Source organism: Cariama cristata, unplaced genomic scaffold (genome assembly GCF_000690535.1).
Source record: "Cariama cristata isolate BGI_N322 unplaced genomic scaffold, ASM69053v1 scaffold18610, whole genome shotgun sequence".
Lineage (NCBI taxonomy): Eukaryota > Metazoa > Chordata > Aves > Cariamiformes > Cariamidae > Cariama > Cariama cristata.
Genome location: NW_009594455.1, coordinates 87,932 through 105,538, shown reverse-complemented (window position 1 = coordinate 105,538; position 17,607 = coordinate 87,932). Strand labels below are relative to the sequence as shown.

General features: G+C 39.4%; 1 protein-coding gene across 1 annotated transcript in view; it reads left to right on the top strand.

Moving 5' to 3' along the window:
- Positions 1-3,561: 3,561 nt before the first annotated feature.
- The window catches only part of MOXD1 (monooxygenase, DBH-like 1), a gene marked incomplete at its 5' end in the record, with an annotated part of 38,912 nt that continues 24,866 nt past the window's right edge, over positions 3,562-17,607 (top strand). The window contains 3 exons of the mRNA XM_009698199.1: positions 3,562-3,728; positions 5,187-5,354; positions 5,481-5,564. Coding sequence (XP_009696501.1) covers positions 3,562-3,728; positions 5,187-5,354; positions 5,481-5,564 — 419 coding nt within the window. The remainder of the gene's footprint in view (positions 3,729-5,186; positions 5,355-5,480; positions 5,565-17,607) is intronic.

The following is a 17,607-nucleotide window of genomic DNA, read 5'->3' as shown; positions in this document are numbered from 1 at the left end:
CTTTTCCTACCAGGTAGGAAGAGTAAAAATGAGGCACATTTCAGACCATCTGTGGTAGATGTTGACGCATCGTGATTCTGTTGATGAAAATGTCACACTCCTTTCTCTACAGAATTAAATGAGTGAAACTTGTGAATTTAAGTGAGTTCTGTGTTACGGTAGTCTGACCCTGAGAGAGTTTTGAACCGTATTTAGATATCCTCAGCTCAGCTGAAGCTTAGATGTGTAACATCCCCTCTCTGGCCTCTATGATCCATCCTCTGTGCTGTCACTTTTCAAAGACCTACAGAGGTACCCAGCTTTCTCCTTTGGCTAGACACAAGGACTTAAATGGAGTATAGGCTCTCCAAATGTGGTGGGTTTGATTGCATTTATACTGTTGGAGCAGCACTTTCATTTATTCTTATTTTTCTATTCTGAAAGGAAGCCTAGGAGATGTATACAGACGTATATCTACAACTAACTTTTTTTAACTTTTCCAAGGTGCTGTGTCTTCCTTTTTTGATAACCTCCTTTTTTTTTCATTATGTTTTGTACACAAGCACGTGTCTTAAAGACTTTTAAGCTCTGATGAGTAAGTTGAGAAAAGTCTGTGTAGTTTGACTTAAAATCTTCTCTGTGAACAGAAAGAGATCAGTATGTTTCCTTGGCAATATGGCCTTATTTTGTTTTAAAACTGGTAAACAGACCGTTTTCATGTGAGAGGTTGAGCAATCAAATTATGAGCTGTTCAGAAATTTTTTTCTTACATTATTTGATTTTATTTTTGTGACGAACATCTGGACAATTTTCAACAAAGGAAATAAAAGCAGTAATAGAGGCAGTTCACTAACTCCTAAATAGCTCCTGGCAAGTGTGCTCACCCTTGATTCCTCTAGGGCAGTCCCACGGCTCTCAGTGGAGTTGTAGGATCTGGGGAATAAACAGACATCTCCATCTTCCTGGGCACTACATAAATTTGCTTCCCAGCTATTCTCAGCACCGTCATATTCAAGGGCTGTTTCAAGGTAGCGTGTGTCAGTCAGAGAAAATAAGTAGAGGCAAGGAATTCATTACTTCACAGAAATTTTCACATGGGAAAGATTAACGTTAGTCGGTCAGATTAGCATCTACCCACAAAATAATTTAAGGTGAGTCACTGAGCGAGGTGCTGTTCAGCGTCGACAGCCGGCGTAGGCAGCGAGTGCCCAACGCAGCTCTCCTCCCGCAGGGAGAAGCATGGTCCTCTCCTGGGATCTCGGCTTTGGGACAACCTTCCCCAAAGCGTTCACCGTCAGCCGCAAAATGAGCCCCTCGCAGTGATTCAGAGCTGTGACCTGTCTTTGACTGTCATCCAGGCGAGTGAAATAATTACAGACAATCACGTTATCAAGGCACATCTGAGCTAATACCTTAATTACACAATGTCTTGGAGTTATTTTTGCATTCTCCCCGCAGGCTCATGGAAGTCAGGACTATATCACAAGAGGTTGTTTTGGTTACAGCTGTGTCCTCTAGACTTGTTAAGAAATGGTGAAGTTCACCAGCAAAATATTTGAGCGTGCACACTGAACTTTACTTCACATTTCTCACCTTTCCTTCACAGCGGTTTCAGGCAAAGACTTTCAACCTCTTCACATGAGGGGAAGCTATTCTTGAATTTGTATTCCTCAATAATTCAATGTGTGGGTGCTTATTCTAATAGAAGGGTGCCTTCCTCTGATTTAGTGTAACACTTTGGCAAAGATATCACACTTTAATAAAAGCTGCTGTTCACAAGGTTACGTTTCTCATGCAGACAAGCCCTTACTATTTTTAAGATGGAGATTCCATAGAGGAGTATTTTCAGAGCAGGGATGGTCTTGCATATAGACGTACACTGCCTCTTTCCGAGCTCTGATGCAGGGTTAAAAAGTGGAGAATTTTGATCCTGTAAGGTACCCATCTTCAAGTACCATCCCAGAACAGGCCCGTTATTTCCCTCTGGAAAAGCAAATCCAAAATTCTTTCTTTAAACAGACATAACTCATCAGTTCCCTTTCTTTCAACATACAACTTCAGGTCCCAGACCCCTCTTCTGCTCTTCTTGGTTAAATATTTTTCCATGTGTGTGTTCTTTCACGTATGTACTCATTCATTTGTAGTCACGAGAAGTGCTGACAGGAAAAGAAGGACTCTTCTTGGTACCTTTCAACATTTTTGAAATTTAGATTTGTTCCAGAACTGAAGAAATCCAAACTGGTTCAGTAGATTTGGCAAGACAGAATTAAATCTGAATATTTTCATACTAATAAAAACCAGCTTTTTAACCTTTTCTTCCTTGAAACTGCATCATGACTGTGGTAATTTTATACAATTTTTCATCCAAATTAATGAAATGTTTGTGCATGCAGTTATTTGTACGTCTATAAAAGGCAGACAAGCTTGTGAATTCTGACTGGTGTGCATGCGGTCTCTTGCACACACACAGATTTCTAGGGTGGGGTTAACCTGAAGATTACAGCTCCTAAACGATCCTTTAGTGAATTAATAAGGTATCAGCTACTTTTACCAGTATCAAAATACTTGGACATAATGTTGTACAATTTTTCAGCTTGTTTACCTCCGCTTTAACAAAAGGGGAAAGCTAGAAATCTCTCTAAAAACGAATGGAGGTCGAAATAGCTACAGAAGTAAACGCCTTCCAGGAGCAGCCAGTGCTGTGTTATTTCACGAAGAACACCGCACAGCTAATGGTGTCCGCCTGGAGCCTGTTGGGCATGAGAAATATATCTATTAAATAGTTAAAAGTCCCTCTCCCCTTCCCAAACTGAGCAGAAACAACCTAAAACTCAACGGAGGGCAACCAGAAGAGATGCATTTCAGGCGACGGCCGGCCCTTTCCAGGTGGCCAGGGTGGGAGGAGAGGGAGGGCCTGGTCCCAGCTGCGCGGGGCCGCAGGAATTCGGGGTGAGGAGGTTAATGACCCGGCATCGCTGCTGCCGCTTCTCCATTGTACCGGGCCTCTGCTCAACCCCAGACGGGGAGCGTCTTTCTTATAAACAGCTTCCCCCTGCCCCCAGGGGGGACCTAACCTAACCCCAACCCAGCACCTTTGGTATGAACTGAGCACTTTTCGTGCTAGTTAAGCTGTAGAGTTTCTGGTTCCCGTCGATGTTCATTCAAGAGGTTTACTTTTTGTGGGGCAGAAAATACAAAGAAAAACATTGGGAAAAGAGGGAACAACAGTGTTGTTGATGTGAATATTAAGTGAAATTCATTCTCTCTGTAATTTCTCCCAAAGTTCACGACACCCCAGTTATGATGAGTTAGGCTTCTTGGTTGTTGGGTACAGCCTTTATTTCTGCAGTTACGTACGGGCAGGGTGTTGTTAAAGCTGCTGAAGACATTCTTTAAGCTGCTTATCAAGGAGACTTGCTTTCTTGGAGATTTTTAATAAAAAACAGTTCAGTGCTACCTCAAATTTACCATTTGATACAAAACTCTGATACTTCAGCATTTTACATAAAGGTATGTTTTAAGGGGCTTCAGTATTGGACATAAAGTTTCATTTTTAATTTAATATCAGATTTTAATAATGAGCTGCCTTTTCTTTTCTACAGGATTATTTTACAGATGAAAACAGAGTACTAAAAAAGGACCCTCAACAGGATTATCATCTGGAATATGCCATGGAAAACAGTACACATACAATATTGGCTTTTAGCAGAGAACTGCACACTTGTGACACAAATGACAAGAGCATAACGGTAAGAGGCTCTACGTATATGTAGAGAGGTGAAGTAATTAATACAGGCCAAAGGTATATGTGGTTATGAAACTGGTTATTAAAATCTCATCTTAGTAGAAGGACAGAATCAGAGAAAATCACTTTCCAAAATATCTGTTTGGTCGACTTGAATTAACCAAGTAAAATACTTGTGCTAGTTTTATTCAAATCTTATATTTTAATTTCAGCTTTCTTTGTCCTACTTTAATTCATTATGTTCTCTAATTTTTAACACACCAAGTGAACACAGGATTCAAATTAGTACCTCTGGGCGATCAAGACCCATATCCCACAGTTGCAATCACCCAAGAGATGCCAACTTGAGAAACACTTTTTAGATCTTACACTAACTTATAATTGATCTTAAAGATAGATTTTAAAAAAAAATTTGGAGAAGATCTATTTAAAGTATACATTTGTTTTGTTTCGTTATTCAAAATTAAGAAGTTGAAGAGTTTTATGATAAAGCTCTTTCCATGGTAAAACACTTTTCATGGTAAATTCTTCTGTTGCCCTAGGGACTGCTGTACTATTTCCTAAGCATAATTTTAAATTATATGACGTTGATAACTTCTGTATTTGAAATGACAGATAGGTTAGAGAGATTTGCAAGGCTTTCTATGCCTTGGCTTGCTTACTACTCATTTTGGAAGCATTGCTATAGTAGTTCAACACTATTTTCGTTATCTGTGTTTTCACAATATATGCACTAATAACAACATGAGGACCTGAACGATGCAGGAAGCAAACCACAGCTGTATAAACTACCAGATTTCCAGGCAGTCAATGGATCTGTGGTTTTCGCACCTGTTCTGAATTCTCAGTATAATTTAACATTCTGGGACACTTCAGGATTTATTACGGTACTTTGACTCAAGGGTGATTATTGCAATCTGAGAATGGTTTACAGAGAATTGATCAGTGCTGTGGCTGCAGATTGATTTTTAAGGTGTAAATCTGTTCTGTAATTGAATGTCTATCTTCCCTAGCATGTAAGGACAGCAGTTCACAGAAAGTATTCACATCTTTACAAAGCTGAGCCTGGAAAATGTTTTGTGGGGTAACTTGATTGCTGGCCAAATAAGTGAAATCTTGAGAAAAAAATTTTTTGTGCATTTAGTTGGTTATCTCTTTATGCATCTATTCTGCTTTAAATTTGCAACAGTAATAAAGGAATCTGTCACAGAGAGATTCGACTTCTGCATATCTCAGATGAACCCTATGAGTATAAAACATTATTGATTTTAAATGCAAATTTGTGTCAGTAGATGACTGCTCCTCTGGTATACATTGTCGTTGTTCAAATACAGGAACACCTACACCATACCTGTCATAGGAATTATGTGAACTATGTAAGGAAGATATTGTTTCTATTCCTTATGGACTTTTTGGGGATTTTTTGTTTGTTTGTTTTTGGTTTTGTTTTTTTTTTTTTCAGGAGAGCACAGTGCGGGTGATATGGGCCTACCATCACAAAGACATGGGAGAAGCAGGTCAAAATTACCACGGGTCTAATCGTGGTACAAAGAGTCTACGTTTACTGAATCCTGAGAAAGAAGAAGTCTTATCTGCCTCTTTGCTGCACTTTGACTTGACAAACAAAGACGTAAGTTACTCTGGGTTTTGGGTTTATGTGGAGATGGGGATAAGGTGGTAGCCAAAGCTTTGGGCTTATGCAACAGGGTAGTATGACTTTTATAATATTGTGTTCTTGCCCTTTTTATTAAGACAGGTGCCTGTACCAGACAAGGATACAACATATTGGTGCCAGATGTTTAAGATTCCTGTACAACATGAAAAGCATCATGTGATAAAGGTGAGTGATTCAGGCTGAGCGAGTTTAGAGGAGCTCAGATAACAATTGCACTTCAAATAAATTGTTGCACTTTCAAAATTTGTTTCACTACTTACTGGAGTGAAAACAAGACCTCTTGTTTGTCTTCACAAGCATGGGTCAAGCTTTTATGTGTCTGTGTGCCTAGGACCTGATTCTGCTGTGCCCTGACAAGCGGCACACGCAGTGGCAGAGCCCCTTTCTCTTCTCCTACGTCCTCTCTCCCTTGAGAAAATGAGGTTGGAAATTATCTCTCTCTGTAAACATTTCTGGCGAAGACTATGTAAAATTGTCTAAAAGCATGTTCCATCAAGTTTCTCCTTTTATATAGGAATTTAATGAATTTTAACAGAGAGTAATTTTAGATTAAAAAATAATGAAATGGTGAAGTTTGTTCAAATAAAGGGACAGGTTCTTATTTGATTCCAGTCACCTCTCTTGCGATGACCCCAGTGGAATTATGCCACTTTATATCATGTGAGCACAGACTCCCTTATCTTCAGCTGTGTAAAAGCCAAATATTATGAAAAAAGAGATGAATGTTGTAGTTTATTTAAAAGTTAGTGAAAACATGTAAACAACCACACAAGGTTCAGTGGGATCCAAGGTGATTTCAAAACCCACATGCATAAACATGCTTTCCTGTGACACATTTTCTAACTTTTCTTTCAGTTTGGAACTGAAAGCTTAAGAGTGCCGGGGGAAAGATGGTTCTCACATTCCTTCCCAGGAGCAATGTACTGAAGACCTCCTGAAAGAATGACTTCTTATTAGTGTTCTAAACTGCTTAAGATAGCACAGTGAGATAGCTCTGGCCTTCATTTTTATGTTTCTTTGAACCCATGAATGCTTTTAAGTGTACAATTCTATTCCTTTTTTTATTATTATTGTCAGTCATATTTCTCAATGCATTCAGTAAGACTGAAATTTTAAATTAACTCAGAGAACTTAACATGTGATCTCCAGTGTAAGTCTGAGAAATACCTATAGTTATTCTGAAATATTGTGGGTTTCTGCACTTTATCAGAATGAAGAATCGCAAGGTCCAAATTTCTGCCTTCAGGCACTTGATTTTTAATCACATCTGAAATTTGTGGCAGCTTCTTTCACAGATCTGTATGAAAAGCAGAATTTGCTTGTAATACAGGATATATGTGAGGATTCCTAGCTTTCTGCTTTGAAGTGAGAGCTTCAAAATGGTAGTGTCAGAATCATGCTTTCCATGTTAAGTTTGGTAGAACTTATAGATACATGCTGTTCTTCTAGAAAGTTCTCTGGAACTATTATTTATATTTTCTGAATTTTTTTTAAATGTTTTTGCCTGACTGCACATATGGTTATTCATTTTTTTAAAAAATTGTGGTTGGTTGAAGCTAAAACATGATTTTAGCTCAGAAATACACTGAGTGATTTTTCAGAATAGTTTCATATTCTTTATTTTTACAATGATGTATAAAGAATATGATAATTTTAGAAATCATATTGTGAAATCAGCAATTTATTTGTTTTTTTATAAAATTAAAAATTAGAGTAGAATACTCAGCTATTTTCCACCTTCAAAAAAACAAACAAATCTCATCTTGCCACTTAAAAAATGTTTAGGGAGAGAAAAATGATTACAGAAAGAGAGAAGAATTTTGTAGGAACACTTTCTTAGCATTTCTCTTCAGGGGCACAACTTTTATTTTCATATATGTGACTTTTGCAGATGACACAGAGAGAGTTGTTGTGGAATTGTATCTATGCGCTCTTGCAAACTGATTAAACATTTCCTAAAGCCTACTGATACACAAAGGAAGAAGCTTATGGCTACTCAGGAGGATATTAGCTATGCAAACAAAGATTGAATTTCACAAAGGGGAGGACAGATAAATTATTTGGCCTGAGCAAACTGTGTTAGCTATACTGATGTAGACATGGATTATGGATTCCTTCTGTGATACAATTTTCATACAAACCTAAGCATCTCATTTTTACAGACAGAAAAAAAAGAAGTTTAGAAAATGGTACAAATTCGTCTCTGGTATAATTCAATCTACTTAAGTAGTGTACAAGTGAGCTGACTTTGCCCATTTCTGTCCTCCTGTATGATTTTGTGGAGCACTGCAGTGCAGTTCAGCTCTCGTGGGATAGCACGTGCCATCAGCACTGTGGAAGTGTGTGCTTAGCTGTGTGTATGTGTAAATCTACTGGTGATCTGGGATCTCAAGTAGGTGCAACAGCCATAATAAGAATTTTTTTTCATACTGTTCAGCTGTTCTCTGTCATTCATTTCTTCTTTAGGAAGAATATCTTCACTGAAAGGGTTGTCAAGCATTGGAACAGGCTGCCCAGGGAGGTGGTGAAGTCACCGTCCCTGGAGGCATTTAAAAGATGTGTAAATGTGGTGCTTAGGGACATGGTTTAGTGGTGGACTTGGCCATACTAGGTTTGTGGTTGGACTCAATGATCTTAAAGGTCCTTTCCAACCTAAATGATTCTATGATTCTTGGAAATTTGTCTGAGCATTTTATGATAATGTATTTTTTAAAATACCAATTTCATCAGGAAAGCACAGTATTTTAATGAAGGAAACTGCAAAAACATTAGACCTGTCATTAAAGGTAGAGGCCAAGACTTTTAATCATCTCTAGTTAATGAATGCCAGATTCTGAATCCAGATTCTGAATTAAAAATGATTTTTTACCTTCCATTACCATACATTATTTTAAAAAAGAGTAACTATATGCTGCCAGGCAGAACATATTCAAAGCATTTACAAATATATTTTGTAAATACAATCCAGTGGTGCAACAGCTGGGTAAGTGATAACACTTGGTCTTCAGGTGCATCTACAGTAGTCTTTTAGTTTGGATGAGAAGTACACTTCTGAAGTGAATCTTCAAGTTATTCTTGCTTACTTTGGCATGGTTACTGCCATGGAGCAGTTGTGGAGCTCGTGAACTGAATCCCTTTGGGTGAAACTCAACAGGAGGGTCTGTGCCAGCAGCACAACCCAAGTCCCCAAGGTGGAAGTGGGCTGTCGGTCCATGGGACCAGACCAGCTTGTACAAATAAAACATTTCTGATGCTGGATAGTGAGGATGGCCAGAACACATCCTTTTCCTCTTTTGTGCTTTTTCTTCTTATGCAAAAGAAAGTCCCCCAAAGTGAATGACTCTCTGGGGAATGAGAAACGTTTTTTGCAGATGTCCCAATGTGCTGCCTTTGCCTTCCAGGTAGCTCAGTCACTGTCCTGCACTTGATTGCTTGCACGAGCAAGCTTTTGATTTGAAGTGAATCAAAGAGCTGGTTTGGGTAGCAATTGCAAGGCCTGGGTTATTCTGTTAGCGCAAAAAAGAAATAACTACGTAAGAGATCTCAAAATCAGTCAAAGGTAGATTACGTACGTCTTTATGTCTTTCTCTTTACATAATATTCACACAACTTTCTGAGAACCTCAGGTAATGAGAAACAGCATATTTTCATTGACTGTTCTTGATCAAGCTGCACCACATGACATGTAAACTATGCAAGAGATAAGATTGTAATCTTGTGTTCATCTCATATGTAGAATAAGGACATGGATAAGTAATTTCTCCTTATGCTGCATTTACCAGTGGAGAACAGAGCTTCACTGCGGTAACGGGGCACCCAGCAGGGTTAGGACTTCTCTGTTTAATCTTCCTTTGTTTCATATCTCTTGCAACTTCTTCCCTAGGGAAGAGATTGTGTCTTCTTACATACCTCTACAATGCCTTCCATTATGACATCTTCTCTGACGACTCTGGGAACTCCTGGAGAAATAACTCATAATAATGTTATGCCTACTAAGAAATAAAATAAGATGATGTCTCAATAGCTGGGCATAATAGTGATAAGAGTTACCCAGACTACAACCAGTACCAGGCACTGAGCTGGTTTTGTGGCTCTAATGGAGTACATCACTCCTCAGCTTCAAGCTGCCTACCTGGCTCAGTGGCGACTGCTTGAAAATCTGTTAAACTTCTACAGGTTTTCCCTCCTGTGTGTTTTTTTGTTTTGTTTTGTTTTGTTTTTTTGCTAGCAAAACCAATTATCAGGGTAATAGGTTAATTTTAAAAACAACAATATGTAGAACAGATGAAAAGGGATTGCTTGGAGGTAATAGCAGGCAACCACCTTTCTTCAGCTCAGCTGTTTGCAGGATGGCTCTGCAGCGGTCCTGGAGTGGTGGACCCTGGCTGCTCTTTGCGTGGGAGAGTGCACATCACTGCCTGCCTGCAAACTCCTTCTGCAGCCATGTGTCTGTTGGCCTGTTTGCCTGCTTTGAGCTTCAGGCTGTGGTATGTGCCTCAGGCTTACTACCCCAGGGATTTTTACTTTTCTCATATATGGAAGTTAGCCCGGGAGCTTTCTCAGAGTAGCTTTCTTAGGAGAAAAGCATTCCACTTATTAGCCCAGACTTTCCGGAGATGGGTTTAAGGTTATTTCTTGCTAGGATTTTTGCACTTCTCCATAAATATTGTTGTTCTGAGTGGGCCTGGAAGTGCCTCTTAATCACATCCCTAAAGAAAGTTCTCTGGTTTCACCGACTGCGCCTGGGGAAGGACCTGTGCTCCGGCAGGAGCCCTCAGAGCGAGGGAGGGAGGTCGGGACCCACTGGTAGAGCAGGCACATCCATGCACCGACCTCTCCATGAAAAGGTTTCCATCTCCCTGCCGAAGCCGTGCTGAGGGCAGCTCCCTGGGTGCGGAGAGCCCTTGCAGGCAGAGCCACCGCCGCGGTGGGGATGGGTGCGGGGCCTTGCGGGGCGAGAGGTGCTGCCCCAAAGGAGCGCTGGAAAGGGCAGTCTCTGCAGCACCCTCCCTCTTGTAAACCACCAGTTTTAAAAGTCTCTTTCTTGCTCTTTCAGTTCCAAAAAAAAGTTGTTCAGTGGCAGCACACTGGAGCTTCTGAAATCCTTTAATTCTTGTACCATTGAGGTGTCTGATTGTCACGATTTTCAATGTGTGTGGATATGTGTGTATTGACACATCTCTCTCTACTTTGACAGTTTGTAAGACTGATCTTGATGGTTGTTCTTTTCTGCCTATTATTTGCTGAATTTATTTTTTGCTTACTGTGAGCTGGTCTGATGCATATGTTTACCAGCTGCGTGAAAGTGAAAATTTGTTTCATGTTCATGAGAAATACTTCTCAGTATTTCAGTAAATACAGCTTTTGCTTTATGTTCAAAGCTTGTTTTTACTGTTCTTTCTACTTGTAGTTCTGCAGAGACAGCTTTTTTTTATTACTGCCTTTATCTTAGGTTTCAATACCCATGTCTTCTGTTAGTTTAATTTAAATGTATTGCTTATTAATATAACTGCATCTGCTAAAGAGTCATTACTTTGGCTTCACATCAACCGCAGGTCTCCCATGTACTCCACTGTTTTTTCTGCTGCAATTAAAAAACCTTAAGATACAGTATTTCCTCTACTGTCTCTACATTTTCTGTGAATTCTCTGTACCTGTGGTCTCCCACTACACCTGACAAATTGTTTAATGCTGTGTGTAAACTTCTGAAAATTTACAGTATATACCGGTGAAGGAATGGTATGTATATTCTACATGCCAGACATGCCATAATCAATTTGTGTGAAACTTTTCAGCTTCAGTGTATAGCATGTCCATGCTCGTTTCAAGACTGTAAATTTTCCCTCTATATTTTCTTAATTTCTCTGAAATATACTGTGTTTTCCTCAGGGACATAGTTCCCTGGGCTTGAGTAGTAATAAACCCATAGACAAACACACGTTGGACATTGAATTTCACTATTAAGAGTAGGAAAAGCAGTTTATGTGAAATAACAAATGCAATTGAGTAGTAGGGTCATTTAGTTGTATCTACATGTCTTTTCTCTAAGAATTACTCAGTTTCCTATAGTTCCAATCTTTCTGTTTTTTTTTTTAAAACTACTATAGTCAGAGAAATACTGGCAGAAAGACTGTGATGCAGCTGTGCTCAAGATCGTAAAATACTTCAGGTTCTGTAAGAGAACCGTTTTGATGTGACACCCGGTTTTAGAGGGCATTTGGTGTTGGAAAGGAGGGTAGTAGGCTGCATTTTCTAAGCCCTTAAACGTTTGGATTCCTGTATAAAGCACTCCTTTCATGTGCGTTATTTGAACCTGCCTATGAGAATGGAGTGAGCAGGTTTAGCGCTGGTGAAATGGGGAAGAAGCTCCATGCTGGGGATTCGGCTACGTGGTCAAAATTCAGTATCTCTTAAGTACACCTCATTAATACTAAATTAAACTCAAGCAACGTATTAAAGACAGTAAATTTCCAACCACAAAGACCTCTCATCTAACCTGACTTATTTACAGGTCTGAGCCAGCTGTTTAAATGACCTTAGAGAGTGGCAAAAAGAGCCTTTTTTATCATCCTAGAGGAGGAGTCTGAAACACATGAGCTCAAGCATCCCCTATATGGTTCAGTCTCTCTTTCCATTGACGGACGAGAGAACCCAGATAACCAGCCTGTATTGGATACGTAGCTCTCAAATGGATGAGTCAGGGGAGACATGTCCCACCAAAATGGTCAGGGGAGAGAAGAGGTGGTGATAGGAGCAAAATTGCAAAATAATACTTTTTTTTTTAATATGCCTTTGGGAAAAGTGGATTTTTCTCAACCACAAACGCTGTGTAATTTTTTGGCACTGAAATTAGGATGTGACTAGTGAAAACAGACCAAGCTTATCACCAGAAAAAACTTAATTATTTAGCATTAGCTGAGAAGCGTTACATTGGGTATATTTTTATATAAGCACCAAAGTTTTCCATTGTTGATCTCCTTAGAAAAGGGAGCCTCTTTTCAGCTAAAGAAAGGCCTGTATTAGAGCACACCAGCAGCTGCTAGTTAATCTTCATGTTCAGTTTCGGGGCAATCTCCGATAAGGAAATAAAAACTCCAAAAAAACTTGTTGCCAAGGGTAACTCTGCTTTTTGACAGTGGAATGCTTTAGTAATACCAAAGACCCCAGTGTGAAAATACAAAGGGACTCCAGTTTAGGAGACTGATTGATTGAAAGCCAGAAGGGCAGCTTGTAGCCTTCAGAACCTAAATGAGGGCACTGATTTTTAACTTGAGTGATACCAGACAGTAACTGCTTGCTGTTCTCTGGCTTGAACTTTTATGTTTTGCTAAATGTGATAACGCCAGCAAATTGCATCACATAGCCTGACGTAAACAGATGTTCTGTATTTTCCTGTATGTTCCCCTGCGAAGCAATTTCAGCCTTGGTAAATTAGATGATTGGCAACTAAACGCTCGTCTTACACTGCAGAGCTTGTAAGCTCTCTGCCCTTTGATCTGGAGGGCTGTCTCTTCTGTGCAAGCCTGAATTGGCCCATTAGACTTTGCAGTGTTAAAGAATCTTATAACTGAACTGACTGGAAATTAAAAGTTTCCCAAGTAACTGTCTCAGGAAATAACAGAATTATCATCTTCTCTCATATTCTGCTAAATTATTTCATATGTCAAATTACTTCATATATTATTTCATTCTGTGATCAAAGATGAAACTACATATGACCACAGATTTTACTGTCACACCAAACTTTATACTTCTTAGTGGAACATACTCTTATTTTGCGGTAGTCTTCTTTCGTTTCACTTGTATATCTTTGCAACAAGAATACTTAAACTATACAGCTATTGCTGCATTATTTATTCCATATTTGGTATGCAAAAATAATCTACTTCATTTCTGTCATCAGCAAACTTGAACATCTAGTTATTTTAATCCAGTTTATTTGATTTTTCTTTCTTAAATTAAAACAACATCCATCCATTATGACAATGTCTTGACTATGCCAGCACATTGTTGGAAAATCTTGTGATTTTCTAGTTAAATGAAAGTCAGAAGTTATGTAATTTATAGTTACATACAAGTATTAGATGACAGGAGCCTTACCTTAAAATAAGACCAATGGTGAGCACGGAGAAGGGGAAGGTACAATTTTTATGAAGCTCTCTGAGCTTCGTCTCCCAATTCTGAGATGATTTCTGGGGTGATCTTCAGGAGAGGGTTGCTACTGATTAACCCATTTTGTCTTGTCCCATGTCTTTGTTTCTTCTTCCTCATGCTTAGCTTTGTGTTTGGTTTTAGCGTGAGCCTGTGATTAGGTAGTGCACTGAAAAGATAAGAAAATTGTGTCTAGGAATTGTCTGCAGCCAACTGATGAACGCTTCTTATCATAGCAGGCAGTAAAATCTTTCAGAGTAGAACTGGGCCTTAGATGAGCAATTATAAAGCATCTTCTGTGCATATACCAGAGCAGCAGGTTCATAGGCAGCAAAATCTGACTTGATGGAGCTAACTTGCACGGTGTGAAGTGAGTGTCTGGATGGATCACAGAGCAGATCTACCTTGGTCCTACTAGCATCTTGGCATTACTTTTTAAGATCAACTTTCTAATTCAGGGAAGTCACATGGCAGCAGCATCTTACACAAATTTTCCATAGGGCCACATTTAATTGCTCCAACGTCATTTAAATGATGAAGAAATTTCATTTCTGATCTAACTGTTTAAAGAGTTTCTCTTCAGTACCAACCCCTCACTCTGCAACCCCAGCATTAGGTACTGGGGTTAGTTTTCAGAGGATGATGTTATGATACCCTCTCCATCTCTGTGTCCACTTGCAATGCACAGTAGTCGCAGCTATGTCCAGAGCATAGATTCGTTGACTCCCAGGGGTAAAATAGAAAGAAAGAACATTAATAACAGTGGAAGAGTAGACAGACAGTTGTCAGACAATACCACTCCACCACCTCCACACATAGGATACATAGCATTGAATTCCACACAGATGACAACTGAACCACAGGTAGATGGTGAATAGTTTCTCTTTGCATCAAGACTGAAGTGAAATTTTACCTGGTATGAAAATAATTTACATCTTGGATCTAACTAAAACAGACAAATAACACCCCCAAACGCCAAACACCCTAACCTGAGAAAACCTAAATATCTAAGCAAATTATTAGAAACTGCAAACTAATGCACTTCAGTCTCCTTTCTCCATCCCCTCATTTCAGTGATCTTTCCATTACTGTCTCTGAAGTTACTCATGCTGGAACTGTGTTTTTCTGTTTTATGAAGTGCCAATTATGGTTTTGGGTTCTAGACAATTAGTATAGTATCATTTTAATACAGTATTCTCAAGGGACTTCAAAAGAACCATGTCATCTGAAAATCGCCCTTGTTGTGTGACTTCATGGGTGCCATTGAGGGGTGTTGGAGCCCTGCACAAGGGTAACAGGATCTGGCTTGGGCTTATTTTGTAAGCCATCTCATGTTTGTTATGTTAACCCTGTAAATATAAATTTTGAAAGGGTTATGAGCAATAGTGCTCGAGATTTGTTCGTCTGACTCAGGAGGCTGTGTCATGTCAAAATCATGAACCTTGTGCTTATTTTATCCCGTGCTTTCTCTTCAGCAGACTTTAGGTGCCAGAGCATTCAGGTTGGTGACTCCTGTAGAACCTCAGTATGCGAATGCCTAAGGTCTTTCTCGTTTGTGTTCCCTTTTGGTAGTCCTTCACAAAAGTCAGCATTTCCTTGTCAGAAAACACGTTTCCTGACAGTATACCCCTGTGTGTGTAAAACGGGAAACAAACATGCTTTAAATTCTCACGTGCTCTGTCTTCGGGCAAAGCTGCACGTTCACTCCCGAGCAGGAGGAGAAAAAGTATAATGTTAGTAAGCTACACGATCGAAGGGAACGTTTTGCAGCTGTACAATAGAATTAAAACATCTTCCATCGCCGTCTCAAAGAAATAGAGAGACATCACTGTGCATGAATGATGATTTCATGAACAAAAGGGAGTACCTTCATTGACTTTATTATTTATACTATTCAAATTATATGATCCTCTTGAATAAACTCTTATAGGCTACCCATTTTGGCTTTAGATCTGAAACATATTTGGTTACGTATTACTTTATTATGATACGGTTTTCACAAGAAAGTAATGATGTTGCTGATTAATTGCCTATTAATTCTGCTTGGAGCGTGTTAACTGCACTGAGAGAGCATGGCCGTACCGAATACCGCAACCACTCCGCTGATGTCTGCTGCTTAGGAGTGCAATGTGGGTATTGCCAGGAAGCGTAACCGAACGAAACATGTTTTTTCTTGACCTGAGCTTTTTATCAGATTGCTCCTCAGGGTTATACTTTTTAACTGTTACTAGAAGCATTATCTTAAATCTTCAGACATACCTCAGGCAGAAACAATGTTTTATGAATATTTCTTTGAGGTATACTTCTTTTGGATTTAGTCTAAATTGCTGCATGCCTTTAAAGTCTGAAACTCTTTATGAGTGGCGGAGTGCCAGGTGATTAATTAGGAGTAAGAACTTAGGAAGGGACTTGATGGTAGAGAGAACAAGAAACCCTAAACCCATCTCTAGTTTTTAAATGTTTGGTTTTATTGGTTACCGTATTATCTGATTCCTCTTTCCTAATTAAAATATTTAAGTTGTTCTGCACACAGACCTGTAGAAATTCTGGACCTGCAATGTAATCATTAGCAGTAGTGTGTGGGAACAGAAGGATTTGTGTGGATTTAGATATATAGCCTTCTCTCCAAGCTAACAGCAACAGCAACAGTAACTTTTACCTGAAAGTACGTATTCCTTTCCAATAAAAATTCTGCAGCTTAAAATGGAGGTGTGGTAATTACTTCTTAATGCAGTATACTAATAAAACTTAAATAAGAGCTTTCATTGAACAACGCAGTCACTGAGTAAACAGATCCTTTCTTCTTTACAGCAAGAACAGGAAATATCTGTGCTTTGAATAAGGTTTTCCATTCATGTGGGAAAGACTTTTTCCTCACAGTGATGTTAGAATTTTTGTTACGTGTTTTAAAGTATACCCAAAACCAGTTAAACCCAAATGCCAACAATATTGCTTAATTAAATAAATAAATAAGTCAGCACTGTTATTTCAGGATTATGTCCTGTATTTGAATCTCTCTTTGGAAAAAAACCCAACCTCCACACATATTAAGGAGGAATCATGCAAATTTTAATACCTTAAGTTGTATGGAACTTCTGTTTTTTGGTCTGGAAAATGTCCATCCTCCAAGGAGACCTTACCTAATCACATTATGAGGCTGGGGGTGGGCATGGTTGCTGTTGCCTGGACCTTTTTCTCCTTTCCATGTCTTTTTTATTAAAATACGAGAATCAAGATATGTCACTAACTACACAGGTTATATTTTCCTCCAGCTGGAAGATGTGAAAAAATGTGTATGAAAATAATTTGGGTGACTGTTTTTACATTTGAAGGACAATTCAAGTTAAGCAGTAATGCTCCCCGTTGTACATAGATGACCAACAGTGAACCAGAAACATTGGCTTTGCCACCTGCAATTCACTCACCAAAACAGACACCTTTCTAAGTAAGTGGCACAGTGTAAAGTCAGAAGTGCTTGGGACAGAGAGCGATTTAAAGGGCTTTGTTAGTAATGATGACTGAATTTAGGATCTGGATTGTGCAGTGAGGAAAACAGAAATGGGCACTTAGCTGTGTACACGCAAATGATACCGCTGGTCTCGGGGAAGATTACGGCAGCTAGTCCATGCTAGACTGCAGCTGGTTGAGCACTGGAGGTATCTCTTTCAGCTCTAACTGTTCTGTGGCATTAATGTAATGCTTTCTGGCAGGCAGGGTGGGGTGGGGATGCTGGGCGGGTGGTCCCTGCCTGACCCCGGGATGCCTGAACTCTGGGCTGAAAGTCTGCAGCGGATTAGTGTCCCAGATGTGACGCTGGCCTAGGCAGGCCTTTCTGCTGACATGAGATAGCTGTTAGGTTGTTAGGGTTAAAACCCTGGTCTGCCCCGGGGTCATGGACTTAAACATCTACCCCAGCTCAGAGGCATATTTCCAGCGCTTGAGTTTTTTCTCAGCACACCTCTGGGTTGTGTGCAAGAAGCAATGTTAGGCAGCAGACGACCAGTGTTTTTCTTTCAGAACGTTTATATGAAAATAAAACCATATTATTATTGATTTT